Genomic DNA, 24,107 nt, shown 5'->3' on the forward strand with positions numbered 1-24,107 from the left:
CATCTGTCAGTGAGTGTCGTCATTTGCCATTTATCATGATATGGTCAATCTGGTTCTTACCTCTGCCATTTGGAGAACACCATGTCAGCTTGTGAAGTTCACAATGTTGAAATAGGGTTCCGCCGCTGACTAGGTCATTCATATTCCAGAAATCAACAAGCCTCCTTCTGTTTTCATTCATAGTGCCACACCCATGTCTTCCCATTGCTCTGTCTTTGTTTGTGTTGTCCTTACCGACCTCGACATTCACGTCTCCCATGACGATAGTTAGGTCGCGGCGTGGTACTCTCTCTAACTCCGCCTGGAGTGTAAGGTAGAATTTGTCCTTTACTACTTCATCACAGTCATTTGTTGGAGTCTAGCACCGAATCAGGGTTATATTATTATGATTCCCTTTGTCTGGCTCTCATAAGGCTGCTGCTGATGGATTTCCACTCAAGCAAGGAATGCTCCACTCCCTTCTTCAAAAGGATGGCCACACCCTCATGGTGTTGTCTATCATCCCATCCAGGAAAACGGCCAAGTTTCTCCCAAGGCTGTTCATCTTCCTGATCCCGTCCATCTGCTCTCACTGACCCCCAGGAGCTGTAAGCTGTAGTGTCTCATCTCTGCTGGGACCTGAGCTAGCTTCCCTGCTTCGTACATTGTCCGTACATTCCAAAAAACAAGTTGAGCACTTCAGTCTTCATGCCAGTGGCTTCCTTGCGGCTTTCACCATGGGCAGTCCTACGGGTCACTGACTCCTGAAGGCCTCGCACACAGTAATGACAGTGGAGAGAGGTAACTAGCAGGGTCCCCCAAGGATCTGTACTAGAATCAGAGCAGTTCAACGTAATCATAAAATGATCTGGAAAAGGGCGTAAACAGTGAGGTGGCAAAGTTTGCAGATGATACACAATGACTTGAGAGTTAAGTCCAAAGCAGACGGCGAAGAGCTACAAAGAGATCTCACAGAACTGGATGACATGACCTAGGCAAGAAAATGGCAGATGAAATTCAATGCTGAGAAATGCAAAGTCATGCACACTGGAAAACATCATCCTAACACATGTACAGTGACGGGTCTAAATTAGCTGTTACTGCTCAAGAAGGAGATCTTGGCGCCATTGTGGAGACTTCTCTGAAAACATCCACTCCGTGCGCAGCGGCCGTCAGAAAAGCGAACAGAATATGGGGAAGGGGCACAGATAGTGACAGAAAATATAATGCCAATATATAAAAGCAGGGTAGGTCCCCACCTGGAATACTGTGTGCAGTCCTGGGTGCCCCATCTCAAAAACAGATGTATTAGAAAAAGCACAGAGAAGGGCACCACAAGTGATTAGCAGGAGGGAACAGCTTCCAGCAGAGGAGAGATTAAGAAGACGGGGACCGTTCTGTTTAGACCGTGGAGGGATATGAGAGGGCTATAAAATCGTGCCTGGTGTGGTGAAAGGGCCTCAGGAAGTGTTCTTTACCCCTTCCCCTGACACAGGAACCAGAATCACTTAATGAAATGAACAGGCAGCAGGTTTAAAAACAAACGCGAGGAAGCATTTCTTCACACACCGCACAGTCACCTGTGGAACTCCTTGCCAGGGGATGGGGTGAAGGCCAAAGTATAACTGGGTTCAAAAAAGAACTAGAGAAGTTCATGGAGGACAGGTCCATCACTGGCTATTAGCCAAGATGCTCAGGGATGCAACCCTGGGCTCTGGGTGTCCCTAAGTCTCTGACTGCCAGAAGTTGGGACTGGATGACCGGGGAAGGATCCCACACTAAGTGCCCTGCTCTGTTCATTCCCTGAGGCACCTGGCATTGGCCACAGGGGGAAGACAGGAGCCTGGGCTAGACGGACCATTGATCTGACCTAGTATGGCTGTTCTTATGGACACCTCCCAAGATATGCACCATGGTCAGCCCCTGGTTGAACCACCATGGTGCATCATGGGAGGTGTGGTGCATCATGGGAGGTGTAGTCCATCTGGGGAGCTTGTCCCATAGAAGAGAGTGGGGCACAAGGCACCCAGACTACCCCTCACTTGAGGCCCTGGGGTGGGACGTGATGCAGTAGTGAAAGACGATGGCTTAATGTTTCCAAGTTGAGATGTTTCGGAACTTTCCATTCCACGATTTCTAATTTTTTTTTATATTTCAACTTTTTGGTCCGAGTTGGGAGGGAAACACCTGTCAAAATCTCGGAATTTCCATGGGCTCAGGTCTAATCAAAGCGGAAAGTGGGGATCCCCCACCCATCCCCAGAACTGGCTCATCAGCTCTTGGGGCCGCTTGTCTCTCCTGTGCCCTGGCACGAGGCTGCAATGTCTGGACGGCCTCCAGGGAAAGGAGCCGTCTTTAAACCCGTCTCCCTGGGAGATCAGACCTGGACGCTAGGCCCCTCTGCTTTCGGCCCGTTGCCCTCTCCCGTAAGTCAGGAGCGCTTTCGCTTGATTCAGCACCAGTCTCCTTTATTTACAGTGGTTTTCCCACCACCGCTTTCCACCTACGGGGGGGTTTCACAGCCAACTTTGCCAGGTGCAGGCCTGGCCAGCAACAGGCCAGAAGGCTCCCAGCTCCCTCTGGGCCTGGCCTTTCTCTTCCCCACTCCCTCTGGCTTCCTCCCAGCCTTTCTAGCCCTGGCTAGTGCAGGGCTATCCAGCCAGCCCCAATCCATTCCCCTTGATTGGGGCTGGAGTGGCAGGGGGCTGATCAAGTGCTTCTCACTCAGCCCCCGTCACAGTCCCACTGGCATCATTGTGGGCATGGCTCCACCTGGCGTCTGGCACCTGCCCCTGCCACAGCTTGCTCCCTGCTAAGGTGTAAGGGCTTGTGAGCTTGGTGCTGAAAGCTGCAGGGGGTTGAGACCCAGGGCCTCTCTGCTGCACGGTGCGGGGACGCTGCCTCGGGGATTACAGGATCCAAGGGGACGGGAGCGAACTGCAGGTGGTTTGGGGGAGTGGGGCTCCTCCCCCCGGAATACCTGAAGGAAGCTGCTGGTGCAGGAGAAGTTTATGCTCTTCCCACTCCGCCCTGGAACCCCGGGCCCCTGGGGAGCCTGTCCCCCAGTGTCTGTCTCTAACTCGCTGCTGGTCTCTGAGCCGTGCCCAGATACCGCTGTGCTGGGCGCGTTGCTCGGGGCGGGTGGGACTGGCTGCGTCCCGCCCTGCCAGCCTGACTGTTAAGTACTCAGCAGCAGGAGCCATGTGCATTGTAATCAACCTCCCTGGCTCGTGGGCTGAGGCTGTGTGGAGCGTTGGCTTGTGGTGATGTGTCGTAGGGTGAGAAGCAGGGGCAGAGAGAGTACGGGGGGGAGGGAAGGGGGCTGGCGTGTCTGTGTGCCCACGGCTGTGTGTCTTTCAAAGATTCAAGCAATCTCAGCTTCTGAGCCAACGTCCTGGGTTTCTCACTGCTAGGCCCATGAACTCCCCCAGCTCGGTTCCTTCTGCACCTTGTACGATCCCCATCAAGAGCGGACCCCGGGGCAGAACGGAGTTGGCGCCTGTGCAGGGAAGGGAGAACAGAGCCCTGCCCGCTCTCCCCAATCCCTCCTGGTGCAGCCGCCGGGGTGGCTGTTCAGATTCTGGATTTCACGTGGCTGGGACGGTCTGACCAGCATGTCTAGTGGGCAGCTGATGCAGAGCAATTACAGGGCCCCGAGCCGCAGTGGAGGTGGGGTGGGAATACACAGCGCTGGCTCGGCCCCCACAGAGGGAATAAGGGCACCGTCGGGGAAGCTGTGTCTGGCCTGCGATGGGAAGAGATGGGCCCACGTTGGCGCGTAGCGGCCCTTGGGGAGGGTAGTGGACACAGGGCCACTCGCAGACCAGTTGTGTTGAAAGGCAGGAGCGGTTAGTAGGCACCCCCCCCCCCCAGCTCCCTTTGGCTAAGACAACCAACCAGCCCTGAGTCAGGTGGGAAGGAGCCCGCCGGGGGTGTGCTGTGGACTCGCCAGGAGCCCGCAGACATGGGGTCGGAGTGGGCCAAAGGAGTGGATGTGGGTTGGTTCTGGAACCTCACCCCTCCAGGATACGCACGCCCACCCAGGGAGGGGAAGGATATGAGGGCTAAGCTTGGCGGGCCTGGTTTAGAAGGGACGAGGTGGCAAAAGCCCAGGAGCTGCTTCTGGGAACTGCTCCCCCACCCCCAAACTGGAAACAGCCCCTGAAAGAGGCTGTGATGGGAGAGAATGTGGGGTCGGGGGGGGGGAGATTCCCCCTCCTCAAATTGGGGTGAGGCTCTGGGAGCTTGAAACCCCCGCCCTATGGGGATGGGGGGTGACACACACAGTGATGACGTGTCCTCTCAGCAGCCCCCTCCCCACCTCTAACCTCAAAGGGGGAGTGGAAGCCCTGGGGAGGGTCAGTCCCATCGCAAGGAGGCTCCGGGCCTGACTCCTTGAACTTTGGGGAAAAACCTATTCTTCTAGCTGAACTTCCCTAATAAAAGCTCCAGTTTGATTCTGATTTAACGGCCCCAGGTTGTTTTTTTCCCGCCAGGGCTGCAGATTTGCCCTGGGGCGAAGGCTGGCCGTGCCCTGCAGCTGTCTCTGCATCGCCCGCTCTCCAGGCACGGAGCATACAGCCCTGGTGTCCCTGCACCGAGTGGCCCCCCAAGGGCTTGGGAGCTCTCCAAGAAAACACCCCAGATCTGCCTGGTCCTCAGCCCCCTTACACCCCAACCCCCACCCTTGGGCGAGTGCGTGGAGGGGGAGGGAATGCAGCACTCCCGCGGCTGGGGGCTTGTCCTCTCCCAGGCAGAGCAGAGTGTGTTGGCTCGGGGCAGGAGTGGGGTGAGGGGCTGACTGCTCAGTGGGACCCAGGAATGCTGAGGAGGGTGGGGGTGTGTATGTGTCTGGCCGTGCCACCAGCTGGCATTGCCCAGGTTTGACTGACTGGGGGGGAATTCTCCCCTCCACAGAGAGCATGTGATAGAGACTCTGGGAGGCAGCAGGGCCTAGTGGAGAGAGCCTGCCCCCATGTTTATGCAGCACCTGGCACAGCGAGGGCCAGTTGCAGCTGAGGCATCTAGATTCCCCTATAACACAAGTGGCAGGCATAGCGGATCTGAGCTAACCTCCCTTGGAGTCAGTGGAACTCGCTTCCACAGGCTTTAGATCAGGCCTGTAAACAACCACCCAAGAAATGGGCTACTCAGCCTGGCCCTGAGCCAGTGACAGTGATTCGTGGCTAATGGATTCATTGGTATGTGCTGTGTGAGTGGGGGGTTCACAAGGCATTTAAATCAAAGGGCAGGGAGCTAGACCTGAGGCCACTGCCTATTTGAATAGTCACGGGAGGCCGGGAGCCGTGGAAACCTGCTCTGCAGTAGGAAGATGTGCCATCCCTGCAGCCTTTCCATGATCCTGTTAATAACAAATGTTACCTTACTTCTCTAACACATTCCAGCCTCTCTACCTGCCACTGAAATACAGCCACCTCTGGGGTGGAACATGGCAGCTGTAGAACAGCACGTGACAAGGCAGCAGTGATTCCAGGTGGGGAAATGAAGAGGAACATTGTACCCAATTGAAATGACAAAAGGAAACAGACTAGAATGATCAGGGCCAGGGCACTGAGGCGGATACAGACTGTGTCATGGGGTCTTTGTCATCCATCTCTGGTGCATTGATTTGGACCCAGATCCTCAAAGTGCTTAACTCCCATTGACATCAGCCAGCGCTGACCATCTGCCCCCATTGGATTTCAATGGGAATTAGGTGCCTAAATGCCTGAGGATCCAGCCCTCAGTGCTGGCTCCAAGGGAAGACTGCCACCTACCGAGTCACCAACGCACTTCAAGTGATGAAGGGCCCCAGGTTGCTTAGGGAGAAATGCAGATAAGCCTGGCTATCTAGGAATCAAACCTGACTCCTGGGGTAACTGACACAGCATCATTCACCAAGAAAGCAGCGATCACTGTGTAAATAGCAGGGGCCGTGAAATAACATGATGTAGCCAACAGAGGGGCCCCTCACTTTATGGCACATTTAGCAAAACATCAGATTTCATGCAGCGAGCCAGCAAAGGTTTGAAGTGGCTCATGTCTGGATCAAAGGGAAGTTCTGGGAGCAAAAGGTCATTTGACTCTGAGTCAGCTCTGAGGCTCTGCGCCATTTGCATATTGGATAAAACGATTGAATTAGCTAATTTGGTCAAAAATTCCCAACTCCAAAGAGATCAGAATTAGCGTATGCAGGGAATTGATTGCATCCTTCAGACAATGCCTCAGGCTTCAAAGGGAACTTCAGACTTGGACTGACCAGACAGAGCCTGAAGAGGGGGAGAAGCAGCGAGAGGAAGCGGCCCAGGGAGAGTCGCCGTTTGAGCTTTGGTAAGAGTTCTGATGATGATCATTACCTATAACTTGTAGTGCAGTCAGAGCCCCAGTCATGGCCCCGCCGTGTGAGGTGCTGTACAAACACACAACAAAAGACCTGACGGTCTATGCAGCGTAAGCAGGTGTAGCTCCCAACTGAAGCCTGAAATTGCACCTGCTCGTGGCAGGAGCGAATCTGGCCCATCATCCATATTTCTTGTCTTTAATTTCTGTAATGAAATTAATTCTGCTAAGCGCAGGTCAGTAATAACCCTACCTTCAGGATGGGATTTTGCAGCCAAACGTTCAAAATGGCCAGTGATTTTGGGAACCCAACTTGAGACCTGATTTCAGAGGTGCCCAGTGTCGACAGCTCCCGTTGACGTCAGGGAGCTTTGCTCTTTAAAAGGGCCAGGACCACAATGAAACCGACTCTGGTCCCCATCCTGCAGGGAGCTGTGTGTAAAAGCAGAGCTCGTTGCTGGAGCGGCAAGTCCTGCAGCTGTTTTGGGTCCTGCACTGAAAAGGCAGGCAGGCAGGCAGCCAGCAACTACTCCCAGAAACAGGTGGGAAGGAGAGGAAGCGCATGGTGGCGCTGGGAGGCCATGAGAGGCTCGGGGTTGATAGGCAGGGACACACACACACTGCACATTCATTCGTAAGGAATGAGCTTAATCATCAGTTTGCTGGTCATTGGTGGGTAATGCCTTTAGGCAAATGAATCAATTGGGAAACAGTTCTGCACTAATGAGTCACGAATGTTACGTCTTCAGCAGGTTCTGCTGATTTTAGAACTTCGCACTGGACTCTAGTGGGCGAGCTAGGTTTCTGGTGATCGATTATTGGCCAGTTATTTATGTGGCTGAATTGTGTTTAACACGTTATTGATGAATTGTGACTTACTGCCAAGCCGTTGTCCTGTTCTTTACCCGAGGGTTAGGGTGGAGTGATTATCAGCTGATTATCGATCATTAATCAGACGATTATCGATTATCGATGGATATGATCAGCCGTCGCTTTGGAAAATCATTTGCTAATCCAAATAAATAATGACAGTCCGTTGAGGGGGAGTTAATTCAGGATCGATTATCGATCGTTGCCAATACCGCTGATCGATCATTATTAATCGATTATCTCCCATGCCCTCCACCCCGCCCTGCCGCCAGCTGCAGCCTGCGGGGCCAGCCCTGCCCATCGATGCTCTCGACGCCGGCCTGCTCCCCCAATCGATGCTCTCGGCTGCTCCTGCGGCAACCTGGCTATCGACGCGCTTCGCCGCTGCCCGGGGCTTCTCCCTGGCTCGATGCTCTCGGCACTCGCCTGCTTCCCTGGCTCCCGAGGGCTCGGTGCCCAGTGGCTCCCTGCTCGCTCGATTCATTCGGCGCTCGGCTGCTGCCAACGCCCCCCCCCGAACGATGCTCTCGGTTGCTCCCTGCCAGCTCGATGCGCTCGGCGCGCGGTTGCCCCCGCCTGTCTCCTGGCAGTGGGACCGGAAGTGGCTCGGGGCGGGGAGGGGGGCCCGGTCCCTCCTCAGGTGAAGCCGCCGCCGATGGAGCCGCCGCTGCGGAGCCGCTGAGCCCCCCAGTCCCCACCCCGCAGCGGCCGGGCCGGGGGGCCCCTCCCCGCAGCCCCCCCTCAGGTGAGAAGGGGGCGGGGCAGCCTGGCTGGGGGGCCTGGAGGAGGGTCAGTGGGAAAGGGCGGGGGTGGCTGTGCAGCGGTGGGGGGGGTCAGCGGGGAGGGGGGTTGGCGGGTCTGAGGAGGGCTGTGGGGAGGGGTAGAGGGGGGTGGGCTGTGGCTATGGAGAGGTGATGGGTGGGGAGGGCATAGAGGAGGAGGGGCTGGGCTGTGGGGTGAGGAGGGGATAGAGGAGGAGGGGCTGGTCCATGGGGAGGGTCATTGGGAAGGGGAGGGGCTGGGCTGTGGGGTGGGGAGGGGATAGAGGAGGAGGGGCTGGGCCATGGGGAGGGTCATTGGGAAGGGGAGGGGCTGGGCTGTGGGGTGAGGAGGGGATAGAGGAGGAGGGGCTGGTCCATGGGGAGGGTCATTGGGAAGGGGAGGGGCTGGGCCGTGGGGTGGGGATAGAGGAGGAGGGGTAGGCCATGGGGAGGGTCATTGGGAAGGGGTGGGGGTAGGCTGTGGGGTGGGGATAGAGGAGGAGGGGCTGGTCCATGGGGAGGGTCATTGGGAAGGGGAGGGGCTGGGCCGTGGGGTGGGGATAGAGGAGGAGGGGTAGGCCATGGGGAGGGTCATTGGGGAGGGGCTGGGCCGTGGGGAGGGTCATTGGGGAGGGTCATTGGGAAGGGGAGGGGCTGGGCCGTGGGGTGGGGATAGAGGAGGAGGGGTAGGCCATGGGGAGGGTCATTGGGAAGGGGTGGGGGTAGGCTGTGGGGAGGGGATAGAGGAGGAGGGGTAGGCCATGGGGAGGGTCATTGGGAAGGGGTGGGGGTAGGCTGTGGGGAGGGGGTTGGCAGAAGGGTTGGGGGCGGGGGCAGCTGTCCAGGAGTGGAGGGGAGCTAAGGGAGGCATCTGGGGTGGGTGGGGGGAGGTGGGGTGGGTACAGAGGCATCACTCTGGGTGGGAGGGGATGGCTGAGAGGAGGCGGCTAGGGTAATGGGGTGCAGCTGGCTGAGGGTGGAGGGCTGATAGGGGAACTATTGGGACTGGGGAGGGGGAAGAATTGGGGAGTGTTTCTCTGTTGCACAGGAGACCCAGACTTCCCTTTTGAAGCCCCTTTTCTTCATGTTTTAAAGGGGGGAGCACTGGTGTAAGAGGGGATAGACCGGGGACATACCTGGGTCCGTCTACTTTCCCTTCTCTGTTCCTCTCCATATACTGCCTTGCAAGCTTGGTAGCTTTAGGGAACTGGGGAGGGGAGGGGAGGGGAGGGGGTTACACCCTTCCCTCTACAGGGATCAGACTAAAGAATCCACAATAAATCGTTGCCTCCTAGGGTTTTACTTGTAGTTACTTTTGGAAAAGAGGAAAGAAATGCTCTCCGTTTCCCCCACCCCCACTTCCAGCCTTGTTACCCTTCTCCCTTTACGCTGGCCACTCCCAGCTCTCAAATGGTCCTGTAGTTTGAAATGATATTCCTCTAGAAGAAAAAATAAACTTAACTTGACTGTTTCGTTGGCGCATGGTGATACCAGGCACCCTGTGGGTGTGTGGGAAGAGTGAAGGGTTTCACGTTTTTAGAAATGCAACGAAAGTTGCTTATTTCTAGTCCTTCAGGGACAGTGAATCTTGTTGGATTTCCATAAAATTGCTTTGCTTCCCTGCTTCAGTCCAGTGTCTTGTAGGTTGATTTGTCTGATCATCTTACGTTCTTGGAGGAATTATTTTTTTTGGTTGGGCAAAGTAACTTACCCTTTTCCTAGCCCAGCAGATGCAGCTGTGTGCACATTGTATTACGTACAGCCGGTGTGATGGTGAAATGGAATACTGTCTTGTAATGCACACGCACAAGATGGCGGAGTTAAGGTTAAGGCTGCTGTTGGATAATACTTAGCACTTTTCGTCTGAGAAGCGTGAAACTGTCAGGTTGGTGTCTGGCTTAGATGATGATTTCCTTGCTCAGCTTTATCTCTGCACTAACAGTTCCATTTGTTGGGGTATTTGGAAGATTTACTCATAATCTTGAATGTCTTTACCCGCCTCAAACCCCCCTGAGGGGGGGAAGGGCTGCTATCCTCATTTTACAGATGGGGAGCTGAGCCACAAACAGCCTAAGTGACTTGACCAAGGTCATTCAAGGAGTCAATGGTGGAGCAGGGAACTGAACACAGGTGTCCCACGCTAGCACCTGTGATTACTTTATTTGTATTACCATCATGCATAGGAGTCCTAGTCATGGACCAGGCTCCGTTGTGCTAGGCGCTGTTCAGACCTAGCCAGTGGACCATCCTTTCTTTATCACCTGATGTTCGGTACCTCAGGAGGAGGTTTTGTGCAGAGTGCCACCTGCTGAATGGCACCTGACCAATGATGTATGTTGTTTGCCTCATGACTGAAGACGACTTAGATCCAAGCAAAATCTAAGCTTCCTTCCTACATGAGGAGTATTGCCTCACTACAGCACACGCAAACCCTCCACAAAAGCATTCCTCGCTGGGACAAGGCATTGTCCACAGGTGCCGTTCAGAAAGTCACGGGCCCGGTATGACACATTCAGTAGGGCCCCACCCACTCCCATTTCACTTTATTTATGCAGAGGTGACAGATGTTTTGGGGGGCAGCCCTGAGCTCAGGGTCCCAGTACAATTGCCCCTTATCAGCCCTGGTTGTCCATGCAGTCCGTGTGCATTTCCACAGAGGCTAGGCTTGGGTTCTCCAGCAATCGCAGGGGAGGGATGTATTAATTCTTTTCTATCCACATGCAGTACCTTAGCATAGGTAGGGGCCGTGGAGGCTTAAGGAAGAAGGATCCAAATTTCCTAGTGTGGCAGGGGTAAGGCGCATGAAGAGACAGCGGCAGCAGCAGCTTTGCAGCGAGACGTTCTTGGACCACAAGCTGTTGTTGGCAGCTTGAGGATAAACGTAGCTGCCTCTTCTGTGTACTCCTCTGTCTGGTTGTGGGGCTTTTGAACTCTCGAGTGAGCTGACCAGGCTTAGAAGTGGGCTGTCCTGGAACCTGTGTGCTAGAAGCAATGATATTTCTTATCTGTGGTTCAGCTGCCCCCAGAGGGAGGGCTGGTCCTGTGACCAAAGCACAGGGCAGGAGTCCCTTGCTATGTTTCTGGCTCTGCGACTGACTCAATGTGTGCTTTTTGGCAAGTCAGATAATGTCTCCATGCCTCAGTTTCCCTATTAGTAAGGTGGGGGAATATCTTGAGGAAGGTTAAGAAAATGTAACGCTTTAATCATAATATTTGTAAAGTGTCTCAAGGTCCTCAGATAAGTGGTGCTGTGTTACTGGAGGAAGCAGTCCATTCCTCATGCCCTACGTCTGCTCCTCTGAAACAGTACGTTTGGCGTACAGAAGTGCCAAGTGCAACGTTATCTAGGCAAAGCTTTGGAGTGTTTTCAGACTAGGATTCAAGGTGTGTTCTTACCACTAAAGACAAGGCAGTCTGTAGTTGTCATGTGTGTTAGCAGGTTGAGGTACACGCTAGGAAACTAGAATGTGAAAACGAGCATGCCTTGTCTTCCCTAGGATTTCACCTCATGTTATTTAGCGCGTGGTATGATCGCTCCCCTTCTTGCTTGGTGAAGACCAGGGCACGGTTATTGCTGAGTTGTTGATCAAGGCTGCAGAGGTATTGGGAGGAGAAGGGTAAGTATTGTCCTCACCTAGAACTTGTCTTGTGCATGTAGTGAGAGACCCAGTGCAGATGGGATAATGATTTTGGGCTTTGTCTTAACTTTCACTTTCAGGGACTCCATGAAACCTCAGAGACCTCAGTGAGTCATGTCCCCCAGCTTGCAAAGGCTGAGCTTGGAGACCTAGTGAAAGGTCACTGTTTAGAGTGGGAGGCAGCTTGGCCTAGTAGTTAACTTGATTCCCCAAAAGCCTTAATTCCTTTGGGAAATTTATACAGCAGCAGCTTGTACTCTGGTAACGGAATTATAGGACCACAGATATTAGGTTTTGGTCTCCCATCCTGTGAGATGGAGATGGGGTTATGTGAGGTCACCAGAGGGGGAAGAGGTAGAAAGTGCCAATGCGGGGGGAGAGAGAGCGTGTGAGGATTATTTATTCTGTTTGCAGTGGATCAATTCAGTTGAAAGCTTGTGTGTGTCTGGCATTGGTACAGTTAATGTTAGTCAAGTACTTTGTGTTTCTGTACTGCCTCATGTTGGATCTCAAAATATTGGTGTTCAAAAGTGCAGTACGCCTTTATTTGTACAGATCGCTGTCACTCTAGGGTGGTGGGTGGGAGTGGGACTGACTTTCCATTTGTCTGTGAATCCGTCTAGGCAAATGCCGAGGAGGTCGGGTTTTCCTTCATTCCCTTAGAAATAAAAGAAGCTTCTTGCATTTCATGCTACCTCTTATAGTTTTGAGCAGAGCAGCCCATGATTATGGTGGTTGTTGATTCAAATTGTGGTAGTGTCCCGAGAACTCAGCAAGGACCTAGATGCTGTTCAAAACCACGGTAAGAGGCGGTCCTTCTTGTTATGCTTTGAATTCAAACTTTGTTTTACAAGTTTTTTAATCTGTGTTTAGGAGCAGTAGTTGAACTTCCTATTTTGTTATGCCTCTATCAATAAATAAAAAGTATATTGCTACGTGGGAAACGTACACATAGGCCTCCTATTAGCATTATTAGAAAGTTACATCTCTGAGAGACTCTTTCCAATAATATAATCCTAAAAAAAAATAAAGCACATTTGCTTCAGTCAAATAGAGTTCTTGTAACAGTTCATATTTTATATAAAGCCACTAGGTTGGACCTAATTTTGGGTGTTGTCCAAAGGAAATGGATTTAGATCTCTAAAGTAGTTTATCATATCACTTGCGCGCACACACACCCCCCACTCTGATTTTTCAAGCATTATCTTCATAGAAGGGACAGAATTTTGCTCATATTTACGCAGCCTTTAGACTAGGGGACTCTAACATGGGAGATTTTTTAAGAGCTGCTTGGTGTTAAGTTTGCTTGTCCACTGATGTTCTTAGAGGGGAAAATATCCAGCTTATCCTTATAGCTTAGGATGCTGCGAAGTGTAAGAAAAAGGTGGTGATGAGTTGACCAGAGCAGTAAAGGGGATCTGTTTATTAGGATAAGTCCCTACGACAAAGGGATCTCACTAAACTGGGTGACTGGCCGAGGAAATTCAATGCTGATAAATGCAAATGCACGTTGGGGGGAAAAAATAATTCCAACTATACGTACAAAATGATGTAGTCAGAACTAGCTGTTGCCTCTAAGATCTCTTTTGGGAGCGTATCCTTGGTAGTTCCCTAAAAACATCTGCTTAATGTGCAGCCGTAGTCAAAAGAGCTCCCGAAGTTAGGAACCACTAGGAACGGGATAAATAATAAGACAGAAAATATCGTGATGTCACTATTATAAATCCATGGTATGGCCACACCTAGAATACTGTGTGCAGTTCTGGTCACTTCATCTGCAAGATACATTAGAATTGGAAAAGGTGCAGAGAAGGGCATTGAAAATGATTAAGGGTATAGGACAGCTTCCATCTGAGGAAAGATTAAAAAGACGGGGACTGTTTTTCTTAGAAAAGAGATGACTAAAGGGGGATATGATAGAGATCTATAAAATCATGAATGGCACAGAAAAAGTGAATAGGGAAGTGTTATTTACCCCTTCACATCACACAAGAATTAGGGGTCACCAGATTAAATTAATAGGCAGCAGGTTTAAAACAAACAAAATAAAGTTCCGCTTCACACAGCGCACAACCAAACTGTGAAACTCGTTGCCAGAGGGTGTTGAGGGCCAAAAGTATAAGTGGGTCCAAAAAAACAATTAGGTAAGTTCCTGGAGGAAGGTCCATCAATGGCTATTAGCCAAGATGGCCAGGGACACATCCGCATCCTCCAGATATCCTTAAACCACTGCTGCTAGAAACTGGGACTGGATAAAGGAGGGGGTGGATCACTTGAAATTGCCCTGTTCTCTTCATTCCCTCTGAAGCTTCTGGCAGTGGCCACTGTTGGAAGACAAGAGACTGGGCTAGATGGACCATTGGTCTGACCCCGAATGGCCGTTCTGATGTAGTAATCTTCTGTCAAGTGGATGAGTTAGATTTATTTCTAGATCACATTTCTTTCTCCCATTCTTAAAGCAGTAACTTAAAAAGGCTGCAGCTTAACACCTTATTATTGCATTAAATTTGCCCAGTAACACCTCATTAGACAGCACGCTTCATAATAAGCGCCCAAGAGCATCAGTGGTCCCTTCCCAATTCAGAAACAATGCACAGGTAGACACTGCCTTTTGGTCTAGTATTACATTGAATTCATTTTTCCAGTTATACTGCAGGCTGTTTACTAAGCTATTACAAAGCATTAATTTTATCCATTGCAGTTGAGTTTTCATTATTTAAGGGACAAAGACAACATCCCGATGGGCTAGCGCTGTGTTTTGATTTTGTCTATTTACTTGCTAATTTGTCCAAACCACTCGGCTGCGAAGGGTGTTCTCCAGTTCTGCTCTAGCAGATAATTGCAGCTAGCCGCGGCAGCGTGTGAGTACATACTCGGAGCTGGGAAAGCCGCTTCCTTGGCATTTAAATCATTGGCAGTTTGATTAAAAACAAACAGTTTTTTTAAATCCTTTGCGCTGAGCTTGTTTTTTGAAATGCTTCCAGTGACCCAAAAATAAAAAAAAAAATGGTTCATCCGATGAGCGTCTGCCTGTAGCAAAGGTGGAAAAAAGTCCTCATGCTGGAAAATAAACTGCTGGTGATGGAAACAATGGGTTGGAAAAAGAAAATACAGGGGCGTTTATGGCTCTTATTAATTCTTACCCTAGCAGAGATGCTAATTATGGCTGCGTCTGCCCTAGATCTATTTCTTCACACGTCCCACAGTTGCAGTTCAACTGGTGGTGTGATGCTTGTATAAATTCTACTACTACCCGCGCTTGTGTAGGGGCTTCTCATCCATAAGTCTCGAAGTGCTTTACCAAGGAGGTCAGTATCATTATCTGTAGGATGGGGAAACTGAGGCACGGAGTTAAGGTGACTTGCCCAGTGGTGGAGCTGGGAATAGGGTTCAGTGCTCTGTCCTCCTAGGCCATGCTGCCTCAGACCATAGTCCTCTTCTGGACTCTGTATACGTTAGCACTCCCACCATTAGTACTTTGGTTGGAGCTGCCAATGTGCACAGACCTCTTGGGTAAGTTTATCCTCTGTCAATGACTCCGTGGCTGACCAAGTCATTAGAAGAATGAAGATGTTCTGAAGAGTTTGCTTTTAGACATTTGCTTTCCCTTGTTTGAATGATTCACTTGTTGAACTGACACTGCAGTCAGCTTGTGAGGCCTCCCTGTGTTCTTCCTGGACAGCCCTATGTCGGAAGGAGAAAGGTAGCCTACGGTGCAGTGTTTGCTCTTGGCATGTTTTCCATGGGCATGTTGCAGGATTGGGAATGTCTCTGTCTGTTCCTGATTAGCTTCGTGTCAGGACTGAAACTATTTCAATTATATCCCGTCACCCTAGTAAAATAAATTGTCTTCAGTTTTCAAAGCATTCTTCTAATTGGTAAAACCAACATAGAAAAGTCCAAGCAGAGAGAGGTTCTGCAAATCTTTGAAGTGATGTCGCTTATTAAGCACTTGCTTGTCTACTGATCATTGTTATCTCAATTCCTGGCCTTTGGCTTTAGATCTCAAAGTGCTGTACAAACATTAGCTAATACTCACAACTGATGTTACAAGGATCTTCACCTGTATTTTACAGATGGGGAAACTGAAACACAGGAGATGAAATTTACTTGCCTGTGTCAGTGGTGGTTGGGCGTGGAACTCTGAAGTTCTTGATTGCCAAACCTGATGCTCGGACTGCTAGACTATGCCATCTCTCTGATGTCTTATGTTGTAGGAAGGCAGCAAGGATGTATTTCAAAGTTCTGACAATGCTTCCTTATGAAACCAAGTTCCTGAAGAAAGTTTAATAATATAAAGCTGACCCGCAAAGGAATAAAAAGTTTGTCTTTTTTTTGTATTTTATTTACTTATTGCTTCCTTGTGATGATAAAATGTAAGGTTTTTGTTTGGTTTTTTAACTGTCAGCAATATCAAGTCTTGTCTGTCTTGTTTTTGATGGAAGGTTCCTGCAGGACTAGAAAATTGTTGTGGGAACTTTCTCAGCACTCAGTTGAAGTACCAGTTTGAATCTTTCACACACAGTTTTTGTCCCAAGAGTGCATCAGATGTTGGAGTTAAATAGATGCTTAGAAAAACGATGTTTGGAATAAGTCTGGCTGAAAAATAAACCAACAAATCTTCCTCTTCTTAATTGCTTAGCTTTCCGTTTTTATGGCTGATTCTTAATATAAAACATTTTTGGTGATTGAGAAAATAAACCAAATTCCTATTACAAAAGGAAAGTGAAATTAGAACAGGAGCATAAACTCTGGCAAATCAAGTGTAAAAGTATAATTAGGGAGACCAAAAAGGAATTTGAAGAGCAGCTAGCAAAAGACACAAAAACTAATATTTATTATTTTTAAGTATGTCGGAAGCAGGAAGCCTTCCAAACAATCAGTGGGGTCGCTGGACAATCGAGGTGCTAAAGGAGCACTCAAGGAAGACAAGGCCATTGTGGAGAAACTAAATGAATTCTTTGCATCAGTCTTCACTGTGGAGGTTGTGAGGGAGATCCTCACACCCGAGCCATTATTTTTAGAATGACAAATCTGAGGACCTGTCCCAGATTGAGGTGTCAGTAGAGGAGGTTTTGGAACAAACTGATAAACAGTAATAGGTCACCAGGAGCAAACGGGATTCACCCAAGAGTTCTGAAGGAACTCAGATATGAAATTACAGAACTACTAACTCTCGTATGTAACTTATAGTTTAAATTGGCCTTTGTACCAGAGGATTGGAAGACGGCTAATATAACACCAATCTTTAAAAAAGGCTCCAGAGGCAATCTTGACAATTACACACCAGTAAGCCCATTTGTTGAGGAAGAGTCAGCATGGCTTTTGTGAAGGGAAATCTTGCCTCACCAATCTATTAGAATTCTTGTAGGGGGTCAACAAACATGGTAACTGAGTGGATGTAGTATACTTGGACTTTCAGAAAGCCTTTGCCAAGGTTCCTCACCAAAGGCTCTTAAGCAAAGTGAGCAGTCGTGGGATAAGAGGGAAGGTCCTCTCATGGATCAGTAACTGGTTAAAAGCTAGAAAACAAAGGATAGGAATAAATTATCGGTATTCACAGCATAGAGAGGTAAATAGTGAGGTTCCCCAAAGATCTGTACTAGAACCAGTGCTGGTCAACATATTCATAAATGATTTGGAACAGTGGGTGAACAGTGAGGTGGCAAAGTTTGCAGATGGTACAAAACTACTCAAGATAGTTAAGTCTAAAGCTGACTACAAAGAGTTACAAAGGGATCTCACAAAACTCTGTAATTAGGCAAGAAAATGGCAGATGAAATTCAACGTTGATAAATGGAAAATAATGCACATTGGAAAACATAATCTCAACTATACATAAAAAATAATGGTGTCTTAATTAGCTGTTACCACTCAAGAAAGAGAGGTTGGAGTCATGGATAGTGCTCTGAAAACATCTGATCGGTGTGCAGTGGCATTTCAAAAAGCTAACAATGTTAGAAACAGGTAGGGTGACCAGATGAAACGGAGAAAATATTGGGACACATGGGGGAAGCGCAAAAAAACCAAAACACTCCACGGCCAAAGCCAAAATATCGGGACATCGCTTGGGACGCTGGACAAAGACCTAAAAATCGGGACAATCCCAATTTTATCGGGACGTCTGGTCACCATAGGAACAGGATAGATAATAAGACAGAAAACATCATAATGCCACTATATAAATCCATGGGATGCCCACAGCTTGAATACTGCCTGCAGTGCTGGCCGCTCCATCTCAAAAGGCATATTAGAATTGGAAAAAGTACAGAGAAGGACAACAAAAGTGATTAAGGGTCTGGAACAGCTTCTGTCTGAGGAGATATTAATAAGACTGGGACTGTTCAGGTTGGAAAGAGACTAGTAAGGTGGGAAATGAGAGGTCTGTAAAAGCATGGTGTGGTAAAAGTGACTAAGGAAGTGTTATTTACCCCACACACCTAACATAAAAACCACAGGTCACGTGCTGAAATTAATAAGTAGCAAGTTTAAAACAAATATAAGGAAGCACTTCTTCACACAACGCAGAGTCAACCTGTGGAACTCCTTGCCAGGGGTTGTTGTGAAGGCCAGAAGTGTGACTGGGTTCAAAAAAGAATTAGATAAGTTCATGGAGGGTAGGTCCATCAGCGGCTATTTCCCAAGATAGTCGGGGATGCAACCCATGCTCTGGGTCTCCCTATACCTCTGACTGCCAGAAGCTGGGACTGAACAACAGGAGATGGATCACTCAATAAATTGGCCTGTTCTGTTCATTCCCTCTAACGCATCTGGCAGTAGCCGCTGTCAGAAGACAGGACACTGGGCTAGATGGGCCATTGGTCTGAACCAGTCTGGCCATTCTTACGTTCTTAATTCAGAAACCGTATTGGACAGTTATTAGCTACACGGATTTAAAAGCAGCTTGAAATCTCACTTCTGCCATGCAGTTTGGATTAATGGTAACATAAAAATTAAATTTTAAAATGTCCTTATTTGAAGAGGGCTTTGTCTAGGGAATGTTTATAACAGGAGAGGAGAAATGTCTTCAACCACAAAAAATGCAGCTTTCTATTTGATGAACACAGTTTGGCTTGAAGGTGTTTTGATTTGTATGTTTCCTTTTTCATGAACAAAAAGTGTTAATGTCTTCCCTCTTGCCTGTGAAGGAAAATACATAAGTTCTCAAACATATTCCATCAGGTACAGACCCTACATGGGCTTGACTGAAAAATCAGAGTATTTTATCCAGTGTATGTTACCGGCTATTCTGTTGCTTTTTTAAAACATGGCCCTCCTGCCTCTTTGCATTACAACTTTATTTGATATTGTATTTCTTATACCAGCTATGTCCCAAAACAAAGTTCAATAACAGCTGAAGAGGGGGCATAGAAATTCAGAGGTTACAGGCAGGAGAGAAAAGATGGATTTTGGCTGCAATTTGGGATCTTTCAGCATTAATAGGGCCATTTTAAGGTCACGTCCAACTCTGTAAATGATTGGAAGCTAAGTATACATCTTGCAATATCTTCTTAGCTCTCCACCCCCTGTGCAGAATGGGGGCCCTAAACTCACGCAATTATAACGTATTTCCCCAGCTCTTTCAGCATAACAAGCGAAGGCATGCTAACCCTAAAGGTCACTGAAAGATTCTCAATCTAGACAAGATCCGTCTCCTTGAAGGAGAGGATGAAGCGAGTACGTTTTAGCACCATCGACCCTGTGAGTATCTTGTTTTCTTTGCACCCTTAGTGGAGGGAAAAATAAATGCATAACACTCTGAAGCTGGTGGAGGCAAGCTTGCTTCTGAGTTGAAAAGCCCAAGCTGTTGCTTTTGCCTTGATTAGTGGATTCACTGAAGCTGGAAGTTTTCATCACTCCTTGCGATCTGTTGCGTTGCTTTTGTCGGTTAATTGTTTTCATGCCATTAAAATGTGAGGGTGTTCATTTCATCCGTTCCCTAGGGAGGCTCCTGTTTATCCCAGCGCACAGCTTGAACGGCACAAAGAGTCCAATTTGTGCATCTTAAACAGTGAATCATGGCGAGCACAAAAATAAAATGTACGTTCTCTCCAGGGAGACGATTCACATGCAGATCAACTTGGAGTGTTGGGCTCTCGTGAAGACCTGAAGAATTTTAATCGTTGTGGCCAGGCTTTCCATAACCCTGCTGTAGGATCCGGACGGAGGAGATAGAGGGGGGGGTTCCGATCCTGGGCGCCCTCACGAACGAACCTTCCACCGTCACGCGCTCGTGCCACCCGCTCCTCCTTCTCTCTCTCCCTGACTTTCTGTCGCCCACCACACGCTTCCTCCTGGCGAGTCTCGGCCTCCCACGCCCTGACCGCGCCCCGGTCCCGGGCACCGCCGTGACCCGGGAAAGGGGAGGGGACCGGGACCCCGCGGGCGGCCATGCCGCCACAGCCAGCCATGCAGGGCAGGCCCGTCTCCCCTTGGGACCCGGGAGCCAGCACCCCCACAGCCGACCTGCTTCCCCGACCCCAACGCAACGTCCCCCGAAAACTCCACCCCACTTCCCGCGTTTCCCTCACCCAGGAGCCAGGTACCTAGCGCTCTCCGCGAGCCTCACGGCCCGGGAAAGGCGGTGGTTCAAAGACTTGTGCGGCCTGAGAGGCTTCTTCTCATTAGGGGTTAATGTTCATTGTGATCCTACTTGTAATAATGCAGATGCCTCGGTATAATTTGGTTGGAATTTAGTGTTCTCGTTCTTGCAATTATGGCATCAGGAATCTGAAAAGTGTTCCACGGCTGACGTTGGGATATTTAAAATGCAGAGCACTATTTCACAGTACTTAGGGTATTATCAGAGTAATGGGATGAAATTAAGAGAAGAAAAATTTAGGTTGTCTTCCAGTGAGAACAATAGGACTGTAGAATTGTGTCTCAAGGGACTGATGGAATCCTCGGTTTGAGATGCTTGGAAGTAGACAGAAGTCTGGGGACAGATGGACTAGGTGTGACGTAACAGGACTTTTCTATCTCTAGAATTCTTTCATAATCCAAATAACTACTAAATACATTGTGATGCAGCCCTTTTCCCCCCTCCATAAGGCATTCCACGCCTAGCTTTTCTCAAAAGCCTCTCTCAGTGCAAAGGACATTTACAAACTGCATCACAGTGAGATTTGAGATTTTGCTTTTAATTGGGCTATTTCTAAGGTTTTTTCCCCTGAGTCTTGTCACTAGGGAAAAAGTCCTTATTTCAGAGGGGATGAGAACTTCAAGCAGTTCTAAAGCCACTCTGCTCTCATTTTAGTGCATTTAAGTTCCTAATGCTCAACCTGACGATCAAGTCTGAAAGCTAGGAGGACAGGGTAGGTATTGGCCTGCTCTCTGCCACAGTAGCAGCGTGAGATGGGATGACTCAATGGTCAAAGTGTGAAGTTTGACATGTTTCATGTCCCTGTTGCTGCAGGGTCAAATCTCCAGAAGCATGGACTATCTCCTTGGAAAGGGTAGAAACTGTTTTGTGCATTTTGCTCTGGATCTTTCACACAGGACCTTATAAACCAAGGAGGGTCATGACTTTTCTGTGTGGACATCAAAGATCCCATGGGACACTGTTCTTAAGAATAGGGGATCCTCCAGTGATCTAAATAGCCCCTTCCCTTTCAATTGTGCAGACCATTCTGGAGGCAGCTGTATTTCATAGGGGCTGATCATTCAGCATTTGTAAAAGGCTTTGGGACAAAGATAGTGTTGTAAATACAAGCGCACTCCTATCAAGCAATTGCTAACTGGCAATTGAGCGCAAACCTGAGAACGTAACCATTTGATCTTCCTTTATAATCAGATTCCTTCCAGACCCAGCGCGTGTCACCAAAATGTAAAATTCATCCTTTGAAGCAATCAGTTCCTTTAAACCCGGGATTGTTTTCGATCACCGGGCATTGCTGACTTTGAGATCTAGGGTCTGATCAGTGCAGATGGTGTGTGTGTGTGTGTGTGTGTGTAAAAATGTGTCTCAGAAAAAAAAATCAACAAAACTCTTTGTTCAGCTGAGGGTCCTGAAGGCCAGTCATTGCTAGTGGGTTTAGATGAGTAATGCCTTATTTACCAGATGTAGCCAGTCTTCAAAAGTAAAAATTCCTGCTGCTCTGCACCTGGCTTGGCCAACTGCTGTAAGGAGTTCCCGGTTCTCTTCTCCTCTTTTAAAATACAGAGACGGCGTCTGAGCCTCGCTTCCTCGATGCTGGGCCCAGACTCATTGACTCGACAGGGGCTGCTGGTGTGAATAAGGAGTCATGGCTGCAGACCTGGGCCTCCAGCTCGGCAGCGCTCGCGGCATTACTTTCCGATTACTTCGCTTGTGTGAAATGAGTCGATCTCGGTCCTGTTCCTTGCCAGCCCCTGCGGACAGTTGAAAACAGAAATTGAAATTGTTCTTCGCGTTGGCCAAGATGCCAAGGATTGAATGGGGCCCAGAGTTTCCTCTAGGACGGGGCTGAGGCATATTGAGGGGCGTACAGGGAAGCTTGCACTGGTTGTGTGTTCAAGTGATGGTGCTCTGCTGAGCACCAAGTCGGTGGAAAAGCAACGAACATGCTGGCTGCAAGAGTAAGTCCGGTTTGGCTTGTCCTGCATGTAGCGTTACAGAGCCAAAGCAAACTCTGCTTTGTCATTAAGGGTCTTATGGCAATAGATGGGGCCGTGTTAGTTCAAGTTGGCGTCAACAGAACATGATTTGAAATGGGCACCTGCTTTATTAAACAATAAAATCAATTGGGGAAATCTGAGAAATGGTCCCAGTTCATACCAAATAATCCACTTTTAAACATCAATAAACACTCATCTTTCGAAAGATTTTAGGATAATCCCTTCGCATTTTGTTTTGGTGCTTTGTGTTTTGTTTTTTAATTGAGTGTTTTCAATGGCTTCTTCAGAGTACAGGGAAAGGGGAGGGAGTGCGCTAAATAACCATTATTTTTATTAGCGTGTTGTGTGCCCTTTGTATGGAGCCAGGCAAATCCCCAAGTGTGTGTGTATAACATTAAACAGCAAAATTATGGATTCAACAAAAATAAAAATGCAGGAGGCAGTTACTGTATAACCTGGGGTTGAAATATATATTTCAACCTACATTATTTTCATCTCGTAAAGTTAATCGCCACTGTGGGTAGGAAGCTTTTCCTGTGTAATTCAGCCCTTGGAACTGAATAACTGACAAATCCAGCGTTTTGAGTAGCAGGTAGAGTAAGGACCCGTTGTCTCCAGTTTTTTTAAAACTGGGATGACAGTAAAAGAAGAGAGCCTCTCTGCTTGATTTTTTTTTTTTTTTTTTGGTCAGTTTATTTAGCATGATTAACTGTGAAAATGTGAGTGACGCATCGGGGACCGAGTCCTCTTGTTTATCTACGAAATAGGAGCAAGCAGCCACATAAACTCCCCCACACTCCCACCATCAAGGTTTGTCTTTGCTTTGGAGATTCCATACCACCTTTAGGACTGAAAGGGCAGTTTCTTACCAGCAGCAGAGCCCATTTTAGTATTTGTAGTGGGGATACTTGCGTTACTGGAACTGAGCGGAGATCCACCAGCTCACAGGAGAAAGACAGACTGACAAATAGCTCTCCAACGGAAACCACCACCACTGCTGACCTGGCCTGACTTTAAACTGGTGACCCAGGAGTGAAAGGCTCTGTGTCGTCAAAGCCAGCTTGTTTTTATGGATGCTTTTCGACGCAGTGGGGGTTGGCAAGACCTAAACTTCATTTAAAAATGAGTAATTAGAGCTGGTGGCTTAATAGAAAGCGATTAGTAAATTAATGAAATAAATAAATATGTCCTACTTTTCATCCAGGAATCTGAACATGCTTTACAAAGGTGGTCAGTAAACTTGTCCCTGCTTTGCAGATGAGATACAGAGTGACCTGGCCCAAGCTGGGACTAGACCCAAGCTTTCACGAGTCCCAGTCCATTGCTCAAGCCACTAAGCCATCCTGTCTCCCTGGTTGCCCTGTCTATTTCTGTAGTGATCTCCTGTATGCTGGTAGCAGTTTGGTTATAAAATTGGTAACATTAACACCATTTATTGTGTGGGGAGGGATAGCTCAGGGGTTTGAGCATTGGCCTGCTAAACCAAGGGTTGTGAGTTCAATCCTTGAGGGGGCCATTTTGGGATCTGGGGCAAAAATTGGGGACTGGTCCTGCTTTGAGTAGAGGTTTGGACTAGATGACCTCCTGAGGTCCCTTCCAACCCTGATATTCTATGATTTGAGTTCCTTTGGTTAAAAAAAAAAAATCCTCTCTAAAATGGGAATGATCAGAAGGGGGTAACTCAGATTTTCTCTGACCTTTTTGAAAAAAAAGAAAAAAAAAGGGGAAAAAAAAGCAGTTTGCACTGTCTTTAAGTAACATTTGATCATTAAAAAAGGGAGGAAAAAAGTTAATTCTATTGGTCTTTTCCCCTTTGTGTTCACATTCTGCAAATGATCACTTTTAATTGTTCTCTGCAGCAACTTCTCTTAGTTTCTGAACATACCAACTGCCAATTACAGCGTGAATTCTAAACAGCCAAACT

General features: G+C 48.6%; 1 protein-coding gene across 11 annotated transcripts in view; it reads left to right on the forward strand.

Moving 5' to 3' along the window:
- The window catches only part of IKZF4 (IKAROS family zinc finger 4), a 74,099-nt gene that overhangs the window by 17,605 nt on the left and 32,387 nt on the right, over positions 1-24,107 (forward strand). For 2 of the 11 annotated variants that reach the window (XM_073319415.1, XM_073319418.1), the window contains exon 1: positions 7,702-7,933. The exons of 8 other annotated variants lie outside the window; for them this stretch is intronic. In XM_073319415.1, coding sequence (XP_073175516.1) covers positions 7,738-7,933 — 196 coding nt within the window. In that variant the 5' untranslated portion in view covers positions 7,702-7,737. Of the gene's footprint in view, positions 1-7,701; positions 7,934-24,107 lie in introns of those variants that run through there. One more of the 11 variants, XM_073319422.1, reaches the window with a different exon arrangement.

Source organism: Lepidochelys kempii, chromosome 20 (genome assembly GCF_965140265.1).
Source record: "Lepidochelys kempii isolate rLepKem1 chromosome 20, rLepKem1.hap2, whole genome shotgun sequence".
Classification (NCBI taxonomy): Eukaryota; Metazoa; Chordata; order Testudines; family Cheloniidae; genus Lepidochelys; species Lepidochelys kempii.